At 46.4% G+C, this 22,534-nt stretch overlaps 3 protein-coding genes across 5 annotated transcripts; 2 read left to right on the top strand and 1 right to left on the bottom strand.

Moving 5' to 3' along the window:
• Window positions 1-2,827: 2,827 nt before the first annotated feature.
• LDLRAD1 (low density lipoprotein receptor class A domain containing 1) lies at window positions 2,828-7,489 on the top strand. The gene is made up of 6 exons (XM_075037622.1): window positions 2,828-3,120; window positions 3,529-3,583; window positions 5,183-5,314; window positions 5,715-5,852; window positions 6,416-6,544; window positions 7,344-7,489. Exons 1-6 carry the CDS (start codon window positions 2,848-2,850, stop codon window positions 7,487-7,489), a joined length of 873 nt encoding a protein of 290 aa, XP_074893723.1. The 5' UTR covers window positions 2,828-2,847.
• Window positions 7,490-12,294: 4,805 nt separating this feature from the next.
• Window positions 12,295-19,250, bottom strand: LRRC42 (leucine rich repeat containing 42). Of its 2 annotated transcripts, XM_075037149.1 has the most exons (8): window positions 19,075-19,250; window positions 17,597-18,084; window positions 15,322-15,453; window positions 14,121-14,239; window positions 13,613-13,701; window positions 13,422-13,535; window positions 13,185-13,269; window positions 12,295-12,783 (listed from the first exon to the last, which is right to left on the bottom strand). In XM_075037149.1, the coding sequence occupies exons 1-8, from the start codon at window positions 19,234-19,236 to the stop codon at window positions 12,527-12,529; spliced, it is 1,446 nt and encodes a 481-aa protein (XP_074893250.1). In that variant the 5' UTR covers window positions 19,237-19,250; the 3' UTR covers window positions 12,295-12,526. The 2 variants fall into 2 exon arrangements, with proteins under 2 accessions (XP_074893250.1, XP_074893249.1); XM_075037148.1 differs by lacking the exon at window positions 19,075-19,250 and having other exon boundaries at window positions 17,597-18,611.
• A 296-nt stretch (window positions 19,251-19,546) lies between these two features.
• IFT25 (intraflagellar transport 25) lies at window positions 19,547-22,498 on the top strand. Of its 2 annotated transcripts, none has more exons than XM_075037152.1 (5): window positions 19,547-19,683; window positions 20,082-20,110; window positions 20,896-20,964; window positions 21,510-21,553; window positions 22,042-22,498. In XM_075037152.1, the coding sequence occupies exons 1-5, from the start codon at window positions 19,586-19,588 to the stop codon at window positions 22,147-22,149; spliced, it is 348 nt and encodes a 115-aa protein (XP_074893253.1). In that variant the 5' UTR covers window positions 19,547-19,585; the 3' UTR covers window positions 22,150-22,498. The 2 variants fall into 2 exon arrangements, with proteins under 2 accessions (XP_074893253.1, XP_074893252.1); XM_075037151.1 differs by having other exon boundaries at window positions 20,082-20,188.
• Window positions 22,499-22,534: the final 36 nt, after the last annotated feature.

Genomic DNA, 22,534 nt, shown 5'->3' with positions numbered 1-22,534 from the left:
AATCACAGGGGCGGGAAATCCCTCTGTTTGCAGTAGTGATTCAGTTGAGACGTGCGTTTCTGCTCATGTAGTGCAAACCTCAGTATACAGCCCCGTTTGGCTGCAGGACGCCAGTGTTCCGCTTTGAGCGGTATCAAATGCAACTTGTGCAATGGATGTTTAAATTTATTTGTAAACACGAGCTTTACTTCAGTGATTATTGCCTGTCATCTCAGCACTGTGTTGTTCGGGATTGCCTTTCCAGAAGAGTCTTTAGCAATCCCACTTTTTCTAACTGAATTACTAACATGGAAATGTTTTCAATTCTGTTAAAATGTTTTCCCTTATGATTATATGTAGTTGCAAAGGGAGTGTTACAGCTTCATGAAAACATGGCTGTTTGCCTGTTTCAGGTGTGTACAGTACAACCTCTGTTATGTTGATGACTTGGAAGAGAAAGTTTTGCGACATAAAAACGTTTGACTTTATTGTTTACATTCCTAGGTTTGAGTTAAACAACTAACTTCTGCTTTTATTTGGCGTTGTATCTGCCTACAACAAAGGAAGAAACCACAAGTTTTACGTGTTTTGTCTTTTGTTCGCTGTTTAATGACATTTCAGCTAAGCGATCTGTGCAGTGAAGCCAGTGATTCAGTAATGTGCTGTTAGGTCACAGGAAACTGTGCCTGTGGCAATCTGTCACTTGGCACTACTGTTTCCAGAGTGAGCCAGAGTCTGAAGAATTTGTTACGTGTTGTACTTGTAAGCTCTTGTCAAAGTATCTTCCCTCAGTAAAATCAGATACTAGCTAGGCTGCAGTAATTGAACTGTTTCTCAAGATTTCTAATCTAAATGGACTATTTAAGCTATCTTGGCATTTGACTTTGCAAAATGGCTTGTCCTACTCATTTTTTGTTAAATGTTTGACTTCCTGACATCTTCATTTTCAGAGGCTGCAATTTGGGTTTGATCTCTGCCCAAGACAGCTGTTTAAATGAAGGGCCTTAAATTATTGAAATTGCAGGAGGAAAGCATTTTATATTCTCTTTAGGCACGTGTTCAACTGAACTTGTATCAGCATTTAAATGGAATCATCTTGACACAAATGAGGCAACCTTCTCAAGCGTGTGCAATTCATTGCTGGCAGAAATAGCCATGGTACATTTTGGGGGGCTTGGGGTTTTTTTTTTGTAGGTGCTAAAATTAACAATAGTTTCCTATCATACTGATATGTTGATCTGTGTTCCCTGTTCAGCTTCTCTGATCTTTGGCAAAGATTTTTTTTCTTTTTTTCTTTTTTTCTTTTCTGTCTTTTTTTTTTTCCATTTCAGAAGGGCTTGCTTGTGTTTGTTACCTCATTCTCATGAACTCATTTTTCTGAACTATAAGCAGTCTTTGATGTGGGGTAACTGCTCTAAAATCCAACTGCCTAGTTGGCTATAGCTGAGCTGAGTAATCTTGGTGTAGGAAATAGATGATGATAGATGTCAGGTCTTACAGACATTTGCCTCTAAGAGCGGGTTTACCCCACATCTTAAACATTTCCATCGTAGATTGTTTCATGGGGCATGCATAGCTAGCCCGCTTGACCTGGCTCTTACATGGGACTCTTAGCAAACTCACAATCACCTAATAAGCTTTCTGAAGGCTTAAAATAGTCCTTCTGTATCAAGTCTGATTAGAAACTAAAACTTCCTTTTTAAAGAGAAACAGATCCGGAATTTAAGATACGCAGGTTTTAACCCTTATTCTGTCATTCTTTCATATTGTAGCAGGTGCCTAGACTTGCAGACTGTTTGCTGCTTGGCATTTGGTGTTTTCACCCCAAAATCCCCCTTGGAACAGGAGAGCTTTCTATCACCAAGTTTAACGGTGATGTATTCCTGTGAGAAGCTTCTGCTTTGGACAAATTGGTGTTGCTATGCCGAAGAAGGAGCTCCTGAAAGACTATATTTAATTCTGGCTAGTCTGGGAATGGGTGAGTGGAGGGTTAGCAGACGCCCTTGTCAAGAAGCGTATATTAACTCGATGTAATCGGGAGTGAGTTGTACGTGTGGGGATGGAGAGGGAAGCAGCCATAATTGTTCCTCCATGTCGGGCATTATTTGGTGCTTTGAATCAATTCGAGGCAACTCTCTTGGGGCTAACTTATAGGCAATATAGCTGCCAGCTTCTCCTCCGAAGCCCCGGTAAGCTAGTTTTGCTAGTGCTTGGGGAGGAATCATGATATGTGAGGTGGCAGCAATTTGGAGGTACTTTGAGTCCCATGAACCCTCCTGCGAGCAAGAAGAACGCGGGCTCCTCGAACACTTTATGCCGGTGCTTTTTCTGCCCCCTACCCCCGTGGCAAAGACATTTTATCCTCGAAGCTGCAAAACTCCACTCTGCCTCTGCTGTGCTGAGACCCGCAGCCAGTTTCGAAGGCTGCGATCTATTTCTAAGTTCCTGTTAGCTACGGGCTGAGCTGCTAAGACTTAACTGCAGGCCTGGAAATTCAAGTATGCAAGTAAGAGAGAGGACCCTGGAGGATTTGCTATGCCAGTGGTTGTTGCCCAAGCAGGGAAGCTGTTCCAGATGGTTGTATCCTGCACAGCTCTGCTGACATCTGATCAGCTTGTGGGAGTCCGGGCTGACGCTGCTACGAGGTCAGTGTCTCAGCTCTGTCTTGGGAAGGAGGTGGGCAGAAAGGAGACTTGGATGAAGATGATCAGACTCTCTTCCCTCAAAAATTCAGCATGAAGGGGGGGTTCTTCCTGACCAGCACCAGGGTAAATGCAGTCGGCATCAGCTAGGGGTGAGCGTTCATCTTCCAAACTGGTGTCGGGAGCAGCAGCGGGGTTCTCGACATCCAAAATCTCCCTGTCCTTTATGATTTGCCTAATGCTCTGTTGTGAAACCAAGATGGAGCCAGGAGGAATGAGAAGCAAACCAGAAATCCCGCTTCCAACCGCAGCTGGAGCGCTGCCTTCCTCGTCCTCTCCTGCTTGCGTGCCCGGGCAGCAAGCACGCTCCTTGCTTTCCTACCTCTGTTGGGTTTTGTATCCTGGTAACATCACTCATGTTAAGGTGCAGAAAACTCCCTGCGGTCCTTTGAGCTGCTGTGAGGGCTGTCTGGAAAGCATGAACAAAACTCACCCCCAGGTACAGTCCTTCTCTTCGGAAAAAACTTATGTGCAGCTGTTTCCTAAAGTACATGTGTTCTTGATAGTGTTGTTTGTCTGACCTCTTTATCGCTGGTTTCTGTGAGATTTCAAGTTGTTTCTACTTAACCTAACTTGATACAAAAGGAAAGTATTGATATAAAGCACTGGACTTGCATTGGTGTTTGTTTTACAAATGGGTAACTAAGATTTAAAAGGTGATCTGATTGTTTGCTGTGTGAATTAAATCTGTGCCACGTTTCCACTGAGGCAATTTTTGCTTGTATGTAAAAATAAAGGAATACATTCTGTATTCCTGGGTAAGATGGTATGAGAACTAGAAAGGCCATACCTTGCATGGTTACTGCATGCTGCTTCTGTAAACAGTCTTTTATTCCTTTCCTTCTAGAGAAATGGTGATGTAGCTACTTTGGATTCAACGAAGTCCTTCTCTGGAGAAAGAGGTAACGAATAAAATGCAGAGCTTAACATTTTTATTGTTAAAGTATAAATCAGTTGAAACTATCTATGTAATGTAAAATACAACCAGTATTTATGGTCTGTTAAGACTGATTTCCCTGTTCCCCTCCCCCCTTCTGTGTAGTGAAACATCCAGACCATAAAATTCATAAACTTAAGCTGTTCTTTGCTGGCCTGGAGTTGGCAGTCTTATGGTATAGTAGCATGATGGGTAATCCTTGTCTGTCACAGAAAGGCTCATAATGAACTTGCTATAGCTTTTCTATATGTTTTAATAGCCAAACTTCAGCAAATGTTGTCCTTATTAAGAAGGAGAAGGTGGGATCAAACAATCAATCACAAACCTGTAGATTGTGTTGCAACAACATTTCATCACTGCCATTATTTTATACTTGTGTCTATTTGCAACTGTTGTGTTTTCTGGTCAAAGGTGTTGCCTTGTAGACAGAGACATGCTGTAATTCACCACTTTTCTTTCAAGCTGAAATGTTCTGCGTTTGATTCCTGCTCAAGCATGACGGAGAGGGTGGTTACTGCAGCTGGGATCCCTTTGCTGTTGAGCAAGGGCTGTGCCTTCACTTGCATTTGTACAACACAACAACTAAGTAAATACGAAGCACAGCTAAGACAAATTCTAACTTTTTGATCAAAGCTCTTTAAGTTCAGAAATGCCAAAATCCAATTATACGTGCAGGGTTGTCTTAAGTGACGGGTTACGTGTTTCTCAGATGATCACGTTAATTTTTTTTCTGTTGGTCTGGAAATAGGAAGTAATGCGAGAAAATACAATGTTGGTTTAGAGACGAAGCACTGGTGCTGCAGAGAGCAGAGATGAGGGCAGCTGGTCGGCGTTGCTTTTACGTGCGCTGCCGTTGTGTTGCAATGACTGTGGGTTTGGTCTTTAGCTTCCGGATTTGGTTTGATTTACAAACGTGACTTTCTGAAAGTTGGAGTCCCTGGGAGGCTGCTGCCCTTTGTACCCTGGAGATGTCTTTGGGGAGGGAAAGGGCTGCTCTTTGGCCGTTTCTCACCATTTTGAGCTGATAATTCAGCCTCGTTCTGTGGGAGTGTTCAAGTTCTGGTTGGGGCAGAAAGCCCGAAGTGCTGTGAAATGAAATTTTACCTCTTGAGTTTTGCTGGGGGCTCTGGGAGGGCACCTTTCCCAGCCTTATACCGACCTGCCCCATGTTTTGGCTGCTCTTGCCATGAAAACAGCACTGCTGTCCCACGGGGTCGGGCAGGCGCTTGGCCTCCTCCACCCTTCTGCATCCAAGCGCGTTGGGTGAGCTCCGACGGAGACGCGGCGTTTGCGCTGGTCGGTCCCACTGCTCCGTAACGGCAGCACGGTCTCTTCCACACCGCAAGCAGCGGAATTCCCTGTGAGGAGGTGTTTAACATCCGAGTTCGCCTTTTAATCCCCAACTATCAACCCCTAAACCCCATCAGCCCCCCGCCAGCGCAAAGCTCCCGAAACATCACCCTCGCTGCTCCGTGCCGTTCCCTTCCGAAGCACCCCCGAAATGCCGCTCAGCCCCTCCGGACCCTTCCCCAGCCCCTCACCTCTCGCTCTTGCCTCCCAGCAGACGGCTGCCGGCCACGCAGCGCCCGCGCGGGCTGCACGCGGAGGCACGTCTGCATCTCCGCCGCGGGACTGCTCGTCCTCGCTGCCGCCGTGGGCTTGGCGGTGGCATTGGGACTCCTGCTACGCCCGCCAGGTCGGTATCCCGAGAGTCGTTATTTTTTTTTTTTGGTAAGAAAGGCAGAAAATGACGTTGCGTGAGAAGAGCCTTCGTATCCATCACCGTGCGTGAAGTGGCGCTTCCCGGTGCGGACCGGGAGGAAGGAAAGGGAGCAGCAGGATGGTGCGGGGCTGTGCCAGCCTGTTCCTCGGCTCTGTTGTCCTGCTCCATCGGGCTGTGGTAACTCTGGGTGGCACAGTCGTGCTTCAGACTACTGGTATAGTTTTCAGACCCTGCCAATGAACCTACCAGAGATTAATCCTGGCCCTTGGTTACTTCCAGAACGACAAATGAATTTTGCAAATCCCCCTTTCTTCCTCTTGATCTGTTCCTCATACCATGAAAACGTTGGAAAATAAAGTATTTCTTGCTTCAGTGAACCGCTTCTGTGCAGCCTCCAATAACCGGACAGGCTTTTTGTGCGACGACAGAGCGACCTGCATCCCGGCCAGCCAGGTCTGTGACAGAGTCAGCAACTGCAGGAGCGGAGAGGATGAGCAGGAGAAACTCTGCGGTGAGTGGTTTTGTTGTGACCGTCCTCCCCGTGCTGGTCTTCCTGTTGTGAGACAGAGCAGCCGGTGTCCCTCTAATCCTGCTCTGCACTTCTGGCTGCTTACGTGAGCAGATAAGCCTGGTAGATCCTTTGTAGGGCAGATGCTGAGAGATGGCACTGCCCAAAACCCAGCGGGAGAGCCAGGAATCAAGGACTCCAAGCTCCTCTGATCTTTCTAGTTTTGTTTTTTTTTTTCTTTTTTTTTAAACCACGGTGCAGTTTTCCTCCATTGGTTAACCTGTATGCGTATGTGGTTAATTTATTATCTAGTTACCCTGGAAAAACCCTCACTAATGCAAAAGCATGGAGCACCCAAACTCTGATTCCGGCTCAGCCATGAGCATCCCTTTCCCTCTCCAACCACAGCTTCCCCATCTGCAGCAGCGTTCGTGCCCTGACACCACACGGGGAAGGACCGACCAACCCCCCATGACAGCAGCCTTTAGTAGCTGCTATCCCCGTTTTAGCCGGTACATTTGTGCCCGGCAGAGTCGAGCACGTGTCCTGTGTGTCCTCACTTGCAGGTGACTTGCCCCGCAGCCTTCCGGGATACCTGGTTTTCCGCTGCAGTAACCCCGCATACTGGGTCTATGCCGATCAGAGGTGTAACGGGATGAACGACTGCGGAGACTGCTCGGACGAGATGGGGAGCTGTAAGTCTCTCTTCTGGCTGCTGTTGGGCAAAAGGTCTTTTCTCCTGATGGGTTGAAATAGGTTGTACAGGTGAGGTGCTCACTGATGCTGCTGAAAGTGCCTGGAGGCTGACATCCATTGCTGATACACAAAATAGCTGGGGTAGGACGTGCGTATGAACCGTGCGGGCTCCATCCCGTCAGCTGCCAAGGGCTCTGTGTCAAAGCCTAGTGGCAACCAAGAGGGGAAAGGCTCCGTGCTTTTTTTCCCAGCCCCAAAAGTCGCTCCTCCTTTGTGGTTTGCTGAGTGTGGAGCAGTTTCATCGTGATGCGTAGCTGTAGGCAGCAGCGATCATCCAAACTGGCCTTTGGTTGTTGGTCAGGAGATGGGTAAGTCTCTGAGCCAGGGGGACTGCTCATGCCTCAGCAGCTTCAAAGCCATCTAGATCCTTCTCTCGCTAAAATGAGCAGCAGGTTTGTTCCGAAGTCACCCCCCTGGTTTTGAGCCTCAGGCGAGACCTGCCTGTATCAGCAGCTTTCTCTAGAGTAGCTTGCTAAAAAAAAATAATAAATTGCAGCTAGGTGTTCCTCCCAGGATGGCATATCTGCCATGAAGGTCATCGCAGCATCACGCTCCGTGGTTGTCTCCCACAAGTAGCACCAAGCGAGTGTCCTCTTCGGTGGGTTCACAGACGCAGGGTCATCACCAGTGGCTTTTCAGTAGCTGCCGGGGGTGAAAGGGTATCTACCCACGTGAGAAAGGAGGGAAGGGGTCAGTGCAGCAGAAGCATTTCTGTTCCCCGTTTTCCATCCCTCCCAGTGGCCGCCTGCCCCCCGTGCGGGTCGGAGTGGTGGAGCTGCAGCCCTGTGCTCTACGAGTACTGCTCCTGCGTCCCCAGGAGGCTGTGCCGGGACGGCGTCCAGCACTGCCTCAGCTGGTCCGACGAGTATATCTGCAGGCCGTGAAGTCTTGGCACCCGGCAGCGCTGGAGACGGCAGGGTGCTTCCTTCATCGCCACCTTGAAGCCTTGGTGTCCTCCTCCTCCTCTGCCAACCCCCTTGGGAAGCTCCAAGCCAAGCAAATCCTCAGCAGCAGCGCGCCGCCCGCCCCGCAGCGGCGCTGAACGGGGACGAAGCGCGTGTGGCAGCCCATGCTGCAGGCTAGACGCTGGCCGTGGGACACCTTCAAGGGTTCTCCTGTCCCGTGAGGGTGAGCCCTTTCCACATGGGCAGAGCACCGTCTTGCAGCGTCGACTCGGTGGGTTGCGGGCAGGCTGCTGGAGACTGTTCACCAGCTGCTGCCAGCACAGATACCGTGTCTGGGCAACCCTGGGCGAGGGGTTTCTCCTGTACGGACGTGCTGGTGCCTTTGCAGGCAGCCAGATGAAGGTATATCGAGGACTACCCTAAAGAGCAGGAGCTGAGTGAGGTGAGCCTTTCTAGCCCTTGGGTTAGCATTTCCCTCTGACACGTCTTCACGCTCCCGATCCTCGCGGGCAGGAGGAGAGGCTTGTGTTTGTCATCAGAGCACGTCTGCAGATGGTTTCGGGAGCAGCTCTGAAGGCTCTGCGTCGCTGCTCCCAGGATGCTTCCTTGGGGACGCTGTGCTGAGGATCACACCGCTGGGAGCTGCCACGCAAGCCGCCTCCTGCGCTCTTCTCAAACCATGAAGGCCAATGCGGAGAGCGTAATGGCAAGGAAAACTGAAGCGGAGAGCTGTCAGGGTCTGTGGGGATAAATCACCGTGCCCCTGTGACCATGTAGCTGTCCCTGCAAACCAGGGCAGGGAACAAGCATGTATATAAAACATACTTCTCTCAAGGCTGTGCAGTTTTGGAGCAGCAGCTTAACAGGTTGAGAACAGCCATGGGGCTGGGATGCATTTGCGCTGAAGTTGGCAAAGAAAGGAGAAATAAAAGTCGCAGCCTCGGAGCAGAGCAGAGAGCAGCAGAAAACCGAGTGCCGCTCCCGGGGCGGTGGGGGATGACATGGGATCTGTTCGTTGCTTGTTTCGTTCCTCTGCCAGCAAAGCAGGATCAGGCAGCCAAACCTTCAAAGCAGTTTTCAGGGTATAGATATGGATGTGCCACTGAAATTTAGGAAAGATATGGTCTTTCTCTTCTCCTTTGAAAATCTCATCGGTGTCTAAAACATTGTCTCTGAGAAAAACCCACATTTACAGTGAGTGCACTTACTTTTCTAGGCCCAAAATAAACATCAGGCAATCTTCCCACCACCATCCCAGGTCATAGGTCTTTAAAAATAAAACCCCATTCACTCATTTCCTCTCTGTCCTGTGGCCTGCAAGTCTTATGTCACCATGACTTGTATCAACGGTCAATGTTTCTTCTAATAGGTCACTAGGATACAGCTGTAGATCTCAGAGATCTTTTAAAAATAACTTTACAGTATTCTGACTCATATTTCACCTGGAATGAGATGGCCAAACTCTGCACAACGGAACCGGTACTACAGGAAACTTTTATAAGCTACATTTAATAACCTGTCCTTCTCCACGCCTGGCTGGGATGGATGGCTTGCTTTTTCTGTGCCTGTAAAACATTACTGCAGTGCATTCAGTGCTGCAGCTCGGAAGAGAGGTTAGGAGTTTTCTAGGTAAACATTTCTCACTTGCAAGCTTCCAGCCTCAATCAAAGCCTGAAATGGAGACGCGTGTTTTTACTGGAGAGTCACAGACATCTAATGCTTCAGCAAGGCTGAGCTGGGGTTGGTAAATAAAGCCTGGCTTATTGTAGTTGCTGTTGTTCCTCTTGTTTACCCCAAAGTATGTTCTGGGGCAACCACTGAGGAAGTCTTGCAGCATTTCTTAAAGGAGCTCAAGGAGAGGTGATTCAGAGGCAGCGCTACCGGGTCAGCCTCTCCTTCCTGGGGGAGAAGAGCTTCTTTCCGATTCAGATTTTGTTCAGCCTGTTCCTTGGCTTTGAAGTGGGAGGATGCGCAACAAGCGCTCTGCATTGGAGGGGACGGGTGGGCTACGACTGCTGCACGCTTCTGTGGGGCAGCGGTCAAAGAAAGGTGGGAGAGGATGGGAAGAAGACTCTCATCCCTCATGATGGGAACTGTATATAGATAACAACTGTAGGTAGTAAGGATTGAACTAATCAGCTGTTAAAAAAACAAACAAACAAACAAAAAAACAAAACAGAAAAAAACCACAGAAATCCTCATGCTCAGCATAGGGCCTAGCCCATAGGATTGGTAAAAAAAAATAATCTGCTCTGTATCAAAGATATTGGGACAGCCATGACTTTCCAGAGCCTCTGATGTTTGCTGCGGCTGGGAGGAGGATGCTGGTTAGGCTGACCCGTATGGCAACTGCTGTATTCTCCCAGTCCAATATTTGCCGATCGTTGCCACAGCTCACCTCTGCCAAGTTTTAAGATGCTCCCAAGGATGAAGAGGAAAGGGTCAGGGCACACAACGTGTGAGTGTGGAGAGTCAGATGTTTGCGCTTGCTGTGTGGAAGGCTGCTTCTCCACCGCAGCAGAGGTCAAGTGGTGGCTTGCCTTGGCTGGATGGGGACGATGTTGGGATCTGGGAATTCTTACTTTATTGTGAGACATGACAAAGAAGGCAAATTCCTGGCTTAGGGCAGGAAAGATTATTGTGCCACCTTCTCTTTCCTTCAGCAGGAAGGTGAGGAAACTGAGGCAGGCTTAGAGCGCATAGAGGATATCCCTGGCTGCAAAGAGAAAACCAAATGCAGTCTTCCTCTCCCTTTCTGCCAGCTCTCAGCTTTGTAATTGGGCTGAACCACAAAGCAATGGGGTCAGGAATGTGATCTCTGCATTTAATATAGCCAGTAGAGGTTCACTGGTGTCAGAGATGCTGACCCACCCCGTACCTGCAGGGTAGAGCCCCAGGGTTGCTCTCTGGCTGATGTCCCTGTTATCAGTTCCCAGGGAGCGCTCCTGGGAGGCCAGAGCTGCGATTAATGGCCTCAGGTTAGGAGAGAGGAACCGGGGACTCATCCTGCTCTGGATTTACACCTGTGAAGAGACAAGCCAAGAGAGACACGGGAAGCAGCGGTCCACGGGCAGCAAGACTCAGAAGCCAGCCTGGAAACAGCCAGGGCTGGAGTGGGCAGTTTAAGCAGGCACTTGGCTGAGCCTATCTATTTCAGGGTGAGTCTCCTGTGATTTTCTTTCTTACTGCCTTGTTCCTGGTCAGCAGAAGGCTGTGTGCCTTACAGAGAGCAATAAACAGAGACTAGTGGGTTGGGGACATAGTGGTAAGTGCGTCTAAGTCTTAGGATAAAATTTACACAGTGGTGTGTTTAAAAGAGGAAGTCTGCTGGTCAGCAAGAAACCTAAGAAAAGGAATAATTGTACCAGGGATGGAGAGCGTAAGAAACACAGTGCTCTGAGACACCTCTTGTGAAAAGGAAAGATGTACTGTATTATTTTACCAACAAGCCTGTGACCTGGGCAGACTGTTCATGTCAAATCACAATGTGCCTATTTTCCGGCTCAAGGCATCAGCTCCCAGCTGCTTTACTGATGTGAAATGGAGTATACAATTCTCCAAGAGATGCACCTCTCTGTGGTCAGATTAGCAGATCTCCACAGTGGTGGAAGGACTAGCAAAAGAAATCCGTGGTGAACCAGAAGCCAGCTGCAGGAGGAGGATTATACTTGAGCACCAGAGCCATCTTCCTCCCTGTTAGAGACGCTGTTTTGCTAAGTCACTATTTGTGCCATTATTTGTCTCAGCAGAGGGCTGGTGTAGTCATCAGTGGAAGCTATTAATAACCTTGAGTTTCTGGGGAAAAAATGTAGGGCTTGAATGCAAGTATGCTTGTTTTGTTTGTGTGTAGTCCTTTTTTGAGGAAAATTCAGCAATAAAAGAACAAAGAGAGAGAGGGGGTTAGCTCTTTATGCATTTTTGAGGTGAAGCTCCTTTTCTTGGCCTCCTCCTGATTTCCAAGGATGCGTTGCTTTTCATGTTGCTGAACTATGGTAAACAACAGTGTAAAGGGAAGACATCCTCTCAGTAAGCACTAATAGAGGAAACCTGTAGTAAATTCTTGGCCTAAGAGCACAATGATGGTCACAGTGCCCAACTCATGGGCACTGTGTACCTCAGCCAATTTTGATAGAAACACTCAGGGCAGGAATTCAATGATAAACACACCTGCAGCATTACAGCTGTGCTCCTGGCTTCAGACAGACCACACAGAATGAGTCTGAGTGTCTAGGTTTTTTACAGCAAATATGTGTCATTTGAATTATAAACTCCCTTGAATGTTTTTAGATGGGGAAGTACTCTTAGAATATTGCAGGCATGCACACACACCAAGAATGGGTTTTAAACCACAGAATGCTCTCAAATGCAGCGTATTTGCTTATAAGGGAGAATATATTACAACTGCAGAGTCTAATCTCTACAGTAACCCAGTTTCAGCTTTCATTTCCTGGGCTAAAATGAGAGAGATATGGGACTTCTGTTCTACTTTGGATTTCTGCAGTAACTGTTACCGAGGGGTTACTGTCTCTCTGCCTCCCTCCCCTGGGGCCTGTGCTTAGCCTCTTTGCTTCCTCCCTTTGTCAGAGCTCTATCAGCACAGCCTGGCGCTTACAGGCTGAGGTTTATGTTCTACCAGCACCGTTAAAGTCCCAGGACACTTCACTAGCACAGGGCAACTTCATTTCAGATGAGCTGCAGCGATTAGTCTTCCGCCCCTCAGGAGGCAAGAGAAGAGGGATAGGACCAGCTATTTTTGTGAATGACAGCTACATCAGGAGAAGTAGTTAAGGATGACAACAAAAACTTTATTTGAAAAAATTATTATGTATTGAAAATATACAGTAGTATCATCAACCTCCTCCTTGACTCTATCCCTCCCCAAGCATAGGTTAACCCACAAGCATATCACAGCAACCAGATTTAACAATACTGGTCTCCTTTGTTACTCCCTCTCAGTATGTCTAAATTCTGTCATCAGCAAGAAAACAACAAACAAAAGACCCACTTCTTTCTGACTCAGTAGGTATTTAACAAATCCCAGTCCTCCACAGTGAGGCACAGATGCTTCTGTTTGGAAGTCCTTTCTCTCTCTTGTTCAGCCAAAGCTCTTTTTTTATTGTTCTTTAATTCATGGCTGCCTGCTACCTCCTTTTTCAAAGGTAAATGGCAATTTTGAACTTTTTCCTTATAAAACTGCAAGTTTCCAGATGCTTTTGTTTCTGCCTCCACCAGCTTGCATTTGACTACTTCCTCTATTCTGCGTGTCTTGCCATCTACAGGAAAACAAATAAAATCAAGTTTAGATTTTGGGAAAAGCAGAATTATGCTGTAAAATGCATACCTGTGTTACAAATTGTTTTGGCCAAGCCAATCTGGAATACTGACTGCTTTGCTGAAATGTGCATAGGGGAAAAACAACATTTATATTTTGGACTCAGAACTTTAAGGAGAAAACTCAGTTACTATATGTTGCCCTAAGCATGCTGCCATGCTGTACTTTTAAGAGTTACCCAGCAGTCTAACAAATGAAAAAACTCAAATGCATTGTAATGCAGCTACACAAATGGCTGAAATTGCACACCTGAGATGCTATTTGTACTAAAAAAAAAAAAAGTATGAAAATATTCCTTGTAGAAAAGAAAACAAACTGTGTGGTCTCTATGCAGTTACGTACAGAAGTGCAGAGCTGCTGTTCTGGATCTCAAGTTGTCTTGTGGCTTGATGGCCTCCATAACTGCCTGCTCCCACTGCAAAACTGTCTGAAATAACATTTGAAGGAGTTAAAATATTTCTTGCAAAATTTACAGAAATATCATTGGAAACAACTCTATTCCTTATTCTCTCCTATTCAGTGATTTAATATTCCATAAGGACAATTTCTAGAGAATAAAACAGACTTAAAACCCCTTACCTGTTCTGCCCATCCCTCTGTTTTGCAGTTACTATGATCAAATTCTTTCAGAGGCACTTTTGAGTGAATCAGGCCTATCTGCGTTTGGAGCCGCTTAATGACAGCATTAACGTCCTAGTGAAAAGGGAAATAAAGTAGTCAGAGAAGAACATTTGATTACGCTTGTCCAGTAAACTTAGATGCTTTTTTACCTTGAGACCTGTCCCAGAAATGTCCAAACAATTCAATTTCTTGAAAGAAAGAAGGTATCCAATTCCCACATCTGTGATTTTAGGGTTACCTGTAAGAACAAGTAAAGCTAACTAAGTTACAAGATGTGGAGGAAAATGATCAGAATACCAAGAAACTATTTGTTCCAAAAGCTAATACTGGAGCAAGGGGGTTTGGGCCTTTTTTTTTTTTTGTAGTATGCTTCATGTTTTGAAAGTGAGTCAAAACTGACTTTTCCCCCCTAATGATCAAAATAAAAGTATTTACAATACCAATTCTCAAACTATTAAAAATATTTATGTAAGTAGCAAGTGACTGAGACTACAGGTATGACATGTGCCTTCTAGAAAGTTGTTGGTGAAATTTGGGGTCGAGTACTTGGCTCATGGGAATCATCAAATTATTTGTATTCCTTCAATATTAAGGAGGATAAATTCTTTATCAGAAAGGATACAGGTTGCTTCTAATATTAAACCATGAAGTACTTACAAGACAAGTCTAATACCAAAAGATTCTCGAGTCCCTTTTTCAATACTCGTACTGGTGCTGTCATTCTGCGAAGGCCTGCGTCTGATAAAGAGTTGTCTTTCAGGAGAAGCCGTTTTACGCTGGGAGGAGAGATACAAATGCATAGTGTGTAGTCATTGTTTTAGACAGTTTTGCAAAATGTCCTAAAACTCTGTGTCGGAAGGCCGGGGTCTTCCTGTGCCAACCCTTCAGTCTACTTTGTTAACGTTAGTAAGAAGTAGCAAGAACGAACCCTGGGTTAGTAGGACTAACTAGTATCTTTATATTCCCTCTGCTAGCTCAACAGAAGCACTTACTCGACCAGCTATTCCCAGAGCTCCAGTAACAAATCGATCCTAGAGCACGAGCATTTGCTAACAGAGACAGTAAGGTTCTTTATACAGTGAAGTTCTTTAAACCAAGACTGCCTATCTCAAATCCACTCAAAACTAAAAAGAGAAAAACACTTGGCAAAATGGGAGAGGACAGATTTGGTAAGAGATACGGCAATGATTTTAAGTAAGCAATGAGGTATTATACTGTAGATGAACAAAACTCAGGGGAAAACATAACACTAAAACATTCTCCAGGGCACTTCAGGACAAAACCTTGACGTAAAATGCACCCAAATCTTCTAGTAACATAATAACCCCTAATTAGCAGTCATCCTGTCTATTGATTTCCAAAATTTTCTACTTTTCAATCTTTAGTATCAAACAAAATTACAAAATCTATTCTTTTGAAATGTTAATCAACTAAATATTCAACCTCCTGCTTGCAGAAATCTTCATCTGGAACACTGGTTTAGTTAAAAATTTGGCTGATAAGGTTCCCTCTTAAAAAGGAAATAAAAGTGTAAAACACTTCCAAATTTTTAAGATGCAGTTTTTACCTGGCCAATGGAAATGATAAAAAGTTGATTTCAAAACGCGAGACAGTAAATTATGTTGCACATTTGGAGGACCTTTTAAAATTTAGTACGTGCTTTAGATCACGAGCTTTGTGTACAATAAATTCTGTATTTTGTTTACCTCAGGAACGGGTTCTATGAAAAACCCAAATCTTCAAACTTACACATTGCTGCCTGTGAAACTTTCCTTTAAAGTCACAGCCTGATTCTTTGAACTGCTTAGTGATAGGAAAATAAAGTCTTATTTTTAGCTGTGTCTCAAGAAATCAGTACCTAGACAAAGCCTCTTTGGTGAGGTGTTCCAGCAGTTCATGTTCATCTCCAAGTTTACAACAGGAGAGATCCAAACATGTCAGCTCCCGGAAAGACTTAATTTCTTCTAGCTTTTCAGAGATAACCAGGTATCTGCAAAGAGGAAAAAAAAAAAAGCTATGTGTTCAGGCATATAAGGCGGCACCTATATCCTCAAGCATCACAAGGATAATGCAGTAGTTTCTTGTAAGTACCTATGTGAAAATTGACAGAAATTATCCAGCTGTCCTAACTACCTTTTTATGTGCAGTCTGCACACAACACATCTGAGTTCCCAGTCTTACCCTTGAACAAATGTCATGTTTTTGCTTTGATGCAAAATATCAGACTAACAATTAAGACTTCATCTGGCAAACATTGCAATTAGGGACTTCTTTACAGATTATTATTGTATTATTTCAAAATAATGCAAAATATATATATTCCAGTTTACTATAAATCAACTTCACAAACTGCTCTTCCTCAGTATCTAGGAAGTGCGTAGACAAACCCACATTCATCCAGGTTTAAAATCTACCTCAAATGTTATCAGGATAGCTTGTCAAATGGCAAAATTTTACTTTTTATATACATAAATAAAATACTTCACTAGAGGACACCTGCAGGACTCCAACTAGAGCTGTGACTACACCCCAGGCAGTAGTTATTCAGTGTGTTATTTTTTTAGCTGTGTTGGTTCCCTGATCTGATTCACTCCGCAGCCATGCAAACATCTGTGCTGGAACTATTCAGCAGGAGGTTTAGAGATCAGAACAAACCACTAAAGAATGGCATGCATGAGTATGCAGCAATAAGCACGTAGCAGTCACTACCTCACCAATCTCCCCTGCATTTACCTCTTTACTGTCCCCGTGGCAAGACAAGCCCCAAATTCACTACTCTCTCCTGAATTTACCTTATATTCCCAGTGACAAGACAAACCACGAGGTCAGCATCTTCACTGCTGAAATGAGGGCTGCTTACTAATTTGATCCCTCAAGGAACACCTCTTTGGCCATGCAAATAAGGAGACCTTAATATCCTCCCACTGCAAGTATACCTATCAAACTATGCCACCAAATCCCTTTGCCATGCAATTCAGCTATGTGGAAGGCAGTACCTATAGTCAACGTGCAAGCCAATTCTTGAAAGATACTACTAGCTCAGGGGGGTTGTGAAGAGAATGGGCTCTTTTAGAAGTAAGATTCATCAGAAAACGCCTTAATACCTTACTTCCTGGATTTCAAAGGCTCAATACTTAACTCAGCTTTCTGTAATGGCAAAAGATGCCAGAAGTAACTTCATTTCTGAATTAAGCCCATAAAAAGTATCTGTACTGGAGATAAAAAGGGAGTAGGTTTAAAGGATAAAACAAAGGATAATTGACCTCTGCTCAAACATTCCTACTGTGCTCAGAACACCCTTGGCACTTCAGATGAATATGCCTGTGCTTTGATTTTAAACTGGATAAACCTTCCCTTTTTCAAGTGTACAGATGGAAGATAGACGGGTTATATTACTGGGAAAGACTTTAGTAGGAACAAGGCTTTAAAAACATAATCCAGTTTTAAGCTTGGTAAGAGTCTTTTAGTGAAAGACAACGTGGACATTGAGAACATGGGAAAACAGGTGCTGGACTCTAATCAGAACCTCATCAAAGCACATTCAATATGGGGACGGGAACCACAATAAACTAAGGTAAAACCTGCCTGACTTCAAAGCCTGTAACTTACCTACAAGACTGTATCTTCTTCTGAACCCCCAAAATGAATGGGATGGCAAGCTTATAGTAAATAAATCCAGACAGTTTCCAAGGGTTTATTTTATCTGTAGTCAGCTAAATATGTTGAAATGCTTATAAACAAGCAATTACAAAAACATCCCACGAAACACCTGAGAAGGCATTAAACACACAGATTGCTGTGGAAGTGCTGATTATTATTGTTAAAAAATAGTTGCAGGTTTAATCCTTCACATAAAATCCCCTGTTAGTTAACACGGATGTAGTCTGTTACCTGTATTATGATTTGTGTCTTAGAATGAAACCAGCAGCTGCACTTGTAGGAAAGGAATGGGACAAAAGGAAGCAAGCAGAAGAGTCAGGTAAGGCTCAGGTCATTTCATTAAAATTAGGTGGTGTCATATGCCCATGAGATTTTTTTTAATTATTTTTGAGAGAAAATAATTTAAGGGAAACTTTAAGTGTGCTAGCAAAAAGCACTAGCAGATGACGATATTTGTTACTGAACACACTTACCTATTCCGCAAGCATAACGAACATAGCACCAAACTGCCATATGCTTCAGTAAACTTCTGTAGAGCTCTCAGTCCCGTTACTGGTTCTGTGAACTTTTGTCTTGCTTCTGCAGCTGAAAAGAGCTTTTCAGCAATCTGCTCTGGGAAACCAATCAACGAGTCAATGTGATCAACATTGTCAGAAATGTAACCCAGCACTAGGCTGAAGAGAGACTTGGCCGAGTACCGGAGGTTCCCCTCCTTAGTGTACGTGAAGATGAAATGATCAGTCCTCTGCCTCCTTGCCCTATCGTCCTCCCTGTTCATACAAAGCTCCACCGAAAATCCTCTGGAAAACAGCCTAAAAGGTCTTGTTTTGGGAGTGACATTCTGTATGCCGCCTGCACCCTGATTTACCACGTGCAGCTTCCCATTTTCACGCACATATATTGGCCCGGTATCCAAATGGCTTTCTGAGTGGAGACAGTAAGACATTCCCCTCATCCAGTTCTGCAAAAACAAACCGTAGACGGGTAAAGAACAGCCACAGAGGAAAACACGACTCAGGAAAGACCCCGAAGCCTGGCGGCTCTCCTCAACGCCCCGAGCACGGCCACGTAACCCCGCAGCGCAAGGAAGGACAGGCTGCGTGGAACAGGGGTGTGTGCCGCCTGCCATCAAACCGCCAACACGGGTCAAGTGGGAACTGAACACAGGGCTGACGGCGAGGAGAAGAGCTTTTGCTCCGGCAGGGCCCCGCCGCTCTGTGCCAGGCGCTTATCGGTGGCCTGGGGCTGGATGCTGGGCAGTGGGAAGGGGTCTGGGGGCTGTGTGGGAAGGGGCCCCCACAGCTTGGCCTGCTCTGCTGCAGGCCGGGGGGGGGGAGGGAAGGGAGGAAGAGGAGGGCAAATGGCTGACTGCAGCAGGGCAATGGAGCCTGCTGGAGAATCTCCCTCCCCGGGAGAGGGGGGGGGCAGGCTCCTGGAGACCCTTCCCCAGCCTAGCCCAGCTGGTGCCGGGGGGGGTCTGGTTTGGGAGCAGGGGTCCTGGGGGGGGGGCTGGAGGGCGCAGACCCTGCTATGGCGGGGGGCAGGGGAAGGACGGGGTCCGGTCCTGTCAGCTCCTGCCCTGAAGAACCGGGGGGGTCAGGTCCTGCGGGGCGGGAGGAGATCGGGCCCTGCCTGAGGTGGGGGGGGACACGGAGGGACCCCGGGAAGGGGGTGCCGAAGCGATCGGGAGGAGGGGGGCCGAGGGGATCGGGTCCGGCCCTGAGGGGGCGGGAGGGAGGTCGGGCCCTGACCCGGGGTGGGGGTGGGGGGGGGTCCGTGAAGGGATCGGGCCCTGCCCGGGGGTGAGCGCAGCCCCGAGGGGCGCAAGGGGGAAGGGTCCCCGCCCCGCCCGGCCCCCCGGTCCGCCCCGGCCGGCAGGCTGTGGGGCAGGGAGGCGAGCGTCCCGCTCCCCGCGCCCCGCCGGGGGCCGCCGGCCCGGCCCCCAACCTACCTGCCCCGGGAGGGGCCGCCCCGACGCGCCGTCAGCCGGGCCGCGGCTCGGCGCTCCCGCCGCCCATCCCGCAGCGCCCGCGGGCGGCGGGCGGAGCCGCGCCGGGGGCGGGGACCGGGACCGGGCCGGGGCCGGGGCCGGGGCCGGGACGGCGCGGGGCATGCCGGGAGCGGGGGGCTGAGGGACGGCCGGGGGTCCCGTCCGGCCTCCCCCGCTCTTGCGCGGAGCGAGCTCCCCGCTTCCAGCCCTCCCGCTCCCCGCACCGCCACCCCGGGGCGCGGGGCGTCAGACTCCCGGGAGGCTGCGGGAAGGGGCCGTGAGGGGCTCGCTCGCTCGCTCGCTCTCTCTCTCTCAGGCGCTCCGCCTGAGGTGGCGGGTGCCGCCGGACCCCGCGAAGCACGGCGCGGCTCCCGCAGGCTGTGAACGGCGGGCGGGGCCGCCGTTGCCTGGTTGCGGCAAGGCCCGGCCTTCCCCCTCCCCGCCGCTCCGCTCCGCTGCCGGCCGCGCAGGGATGAAGGCCGCCGACTGGTGCCGGAGCTCGGCGGGGGCTGCCCTCGTCCTGGCCACCTCCAGCGACGAGCAGCACCCCGCCGAGAACGTAGCGGACGGGTGAGGAGGGCGCCGAGGGGCTGGCGGGGGGGGGGGGGGGGTGCGCGGGCCCCGGCGGGAAGCGGCTCCCCCCCCCCTTCCCCAGAGATTCCCTCACGGTGCTGCCGTTACCGCAGCCCGTCACCGTCGGACTCTGTCCTTTGCCTTCCCTCATAATTTAACTCTTTTCTGGACCCCCCCCACCCCGTTCGTGAGTCTTTCTGTGGCACTGCTGGGCTGCAGAGCCTGAACGTTACAGTATTGATACCTCCACAGAGCTTCCCCGGGGTCGTACCGGGGTTTGCTTAAAATACCCCAAATAAAAATGGCTTTTTTTTTGTGTGTGTGTGATAAATTTCTTTCAAGACGGTTATAGATGGAAAGCTGCAGGTGGGGGTTTTGTCCTGTTCTCTCCACAGAAGTTCGGAAACGTTTTGGACGACGACAGGCATGTTCCCACAGGAGTTGATTATCGGTTTTCCTAAATGTGTAAAAATCAGCAAAGTCGCAATCCAGTGTTATTTGGGTAAGACCTCACGTACTGCAGTAGGTAATAGGCACTATGTTAAAATGTGTGTCTGTGCCTATATGTAAATTCTCACAGTAGTTGTCACACTCCCCAAGCAGTCACTTCTAACAGATATATAAAGCTTATTTTAATTCATAAAGCTTCATTTACCTTAACAAAGCAATTGTCCTCCACGTCCAAAGTTTTTCATAAATAAATGAGAAAAAGATGGAAAATCTATCCCACCTGCACTTACTTTGTTCTTACAACACCTTGTATTGAGCTTGTAATTAACTGTTCTGTTGCACAGTGTGATGGCTGTTCTAATTTAATGGACACGACTACAATACTTGCTCTTAATGATTTATTTTGAATATTGATTTTTATAATGTCATAGGACAGAACTCTCTTAGTTTTACTTTTTAAAATAATGTAAAGGAAAATGTGAGTTCTAAAACAGAAGGGACTGTTACAAGGTCAGAGCATGGAGACAGGAGCTTGACCATTAGCAATGGCTATGCAAAAGATGTGAAAACTTGTCATTGTTTGTCCAACTTGGAACATGAAGCTGGTGGCTGTATTATAGTCCTGCCACATAAGTTAGAGGACAAATGGATTAGTTAATGCTTTTAAAGTGCTTTGTAGATGAAAAGTGATAGAATAAATATAATTATCAATAAAGAATCAGAATTTGTGTTGATATTTTAAATGTATATATATTTTAGTGCGGACCTTAAGGATTGAAAGAAGTGTATCTAAAGACCCAGTAGGTTTTGAGCAGTGTATTGAAAAAGGTAAGATTCTTAATTTGAAGCAGCGGGGATTTTGTGGGAATAACATTGATCTTTTTCAGTGAGTCATTTTAACCCCATGTCTGTTTGTTGAGCAGTCAAGTGTGGCTTGATGATTACTTTATTAGACATTAATGTAATAGGCACATTTAAATGAAGTTTTTGACCACTGCTGGTCTCAGTAGCAGTTTGGAGATATAAAATGCTGTATAAGGGCTAAAAGCACTACTTGTGCATTTGCTTTAAAAACAGACTTAGTATAATTGAGTACCATTTCCTGCACTGGTTGGTTGGTTTGGTTTGGGTTTTGTTTGATTTTTTTTTAATGCCTCTTGGGTGACATTTTATAAAACAGTGTAATGAGTGGGATATATATACACTGGGATACTGCAAAAAGTATTTTTTTCTCTTAAATCACCTTGTAAAAACAAAACAATTTCTGTATGCAGTGAAAGTTCACAGTCCTTGAACTCTCTTGAAGTCCAGTGAAAACTTTGCACAGCATTGCACATTATTCTTCACTATTTGCTTTAAAATGTATTTTCTAGATCTGCAACACACAGAAGGACAGCTTCAAATGGAAGAATTTCCAGTGAGTATTTACAGTGTACATCAATAGTGGTTCATGAAATGGGATGTCTAGGCTAACTGGGGAGAAACCATGAAAAACCAAAACATGTCCATTTACAATTATTGCTAAGTTGATGTTAGATACAGGAATTTGTAGATCATGGTATGAAATTGCACTTACCGACTGCTCCTTTGTAGATTATGGTATGAAATTGCACCTGCCTACTGCTCCTAAGTATGTGAAAGAGCTCTTTCCAGAAGTGTGGCAATCTTTCCTCCTTCAATTGTTGCCTTTAAGACTGCAGTATTTGGGAGGGATGGGACTTTTTTGAATTGCTGTCATCTAAAGAAACTCTGAAGGTGGCTAGATGTATTAAAAGGGTTTGATTTATGTGTAGTTCGAAAACAGACACAGAAATATCTAGATCCTTTTAACAAACTTCTGCAAATGTTGTTTGATAGCAACGTTACTACAGAGAATGCAATAACTTTTTTTTTTTCCTTCTACAGCTTCCTGATTTCCAAGCCACTTACTTGCGTTTCATCATCAAATCTGCCTTTGATCATTTTGTGTCAGTGCACCGGGTGATGGCAGAGGGCACAGCAGAAGACACTTAAATCCAGCTTAAATTTATACCTCTATTTTTTATAAAGAAGTTACATTTTGATATCTGTAGTGCAGAGAATATTTATTATTAGAATCGTGCATTAAAGTGTTTTTTGAAGGTATGTATTCCCCACCAGTTTAATGTATGTAATAGAATAGAATCATTTAGGTTGAAAAAGACTTTTAAGATCATCGAGTCGAACCACAGCACAGTACTCGATAATTGTAGTAACAGCTTTCTAGTTTTATAACCTAGACTGTTACCCTAGAACACCTGAACATAACTGAGTCCATTTAAATTAATATGTTTATATCAGGCTTTCTTAATACATGAATTAAAACTCGATTTCCTGTAAAATGTTTCCCTTGCACTCTGAGTTAAATAGAAAAACAAGC

The sequence above is a fragment of the Buteo buteo genome, chromosome 10 (genome assembly GCF_964188355.1).
Source record: "Buteo buteo chromosome 10, bButBut1.hap1.1, whole genome shotgun sequence".
Classification (NCBI taxonomy): Eukaryota; Metazoa; Chordata; class Aves; order Accipitriformes; family Accipitridae; genus Buteo; species Buteo buteo.
This window is presented reverse-complemented; position numbering and strand designations above follow the sequence as displayed.

Bases quoted from the DNA above. Each gene is read 5' to 3' on its own strand.
- LDLRAD1 (XM_075037622.1), top strand. From the start codon at position 2,848: ATGATTTGCCTAATGCTCTGTTGTGAAACCAAGATGGAGCCAGGAGGA. The intron at 5,315-5,714 runs GTCGGTATCCCG...TTCTTGCTTCAG, and splicing joins ACTCCTGCTACGCCCGCCAG to TGAACCGCTTCTGTGCAGCC. The intron at 5,853-6,415 runs GTGAGTGGTTTT...CCTCACTTGCAG, and splicing joins TGAGCAGGAGAAACTCTGCG to GTGACTTGCCCCGCAGCCTT.
- LRRC42 (XM_075037148.1), bottom strand. From the start codon at position 18,252: ATGGCAGGCGGCACACACCCCTGTTCCACGCAGCCTGTCCTTCCTTGC. The intron at 15,454-17,596 runs GTAAGTGTGTTC...TCCTCTTTGCAG, and splicing joins TCGTTATGCTTGCGGAATAG to ATACCTGGTTATCTCTGAAA. The intron at 13,536-13,612 runs GTAAAAAAGCAT...CCTTTTCACTAG, and splicing joins TTTCTGGGACAGGTCTCAAG to GACGTTAATGCTGTCATTAA.
- IFT25 (XM_075037151.1), top strand. From the start codon at position 19,586: ATGAAGGCCGCCGACTGGTGCCGGAGCTCGGCGGGGGCTGCCCTCGTC. The intron at 20,189-20,895 runs GTAAGACCTCAC...TATATATTTTAG, and splicing joins CGCAATCCAGTGTTATTTGG to TGCGGACCTTAAGGATTGAA. The intron at 21,554-22,041 runs GTGAGTATTTAC...TTCCTTCTACAG, and splicing joins TTCAAATGGAAGAATTTCCA to CTTCCTGATTTCCAAGCCAC.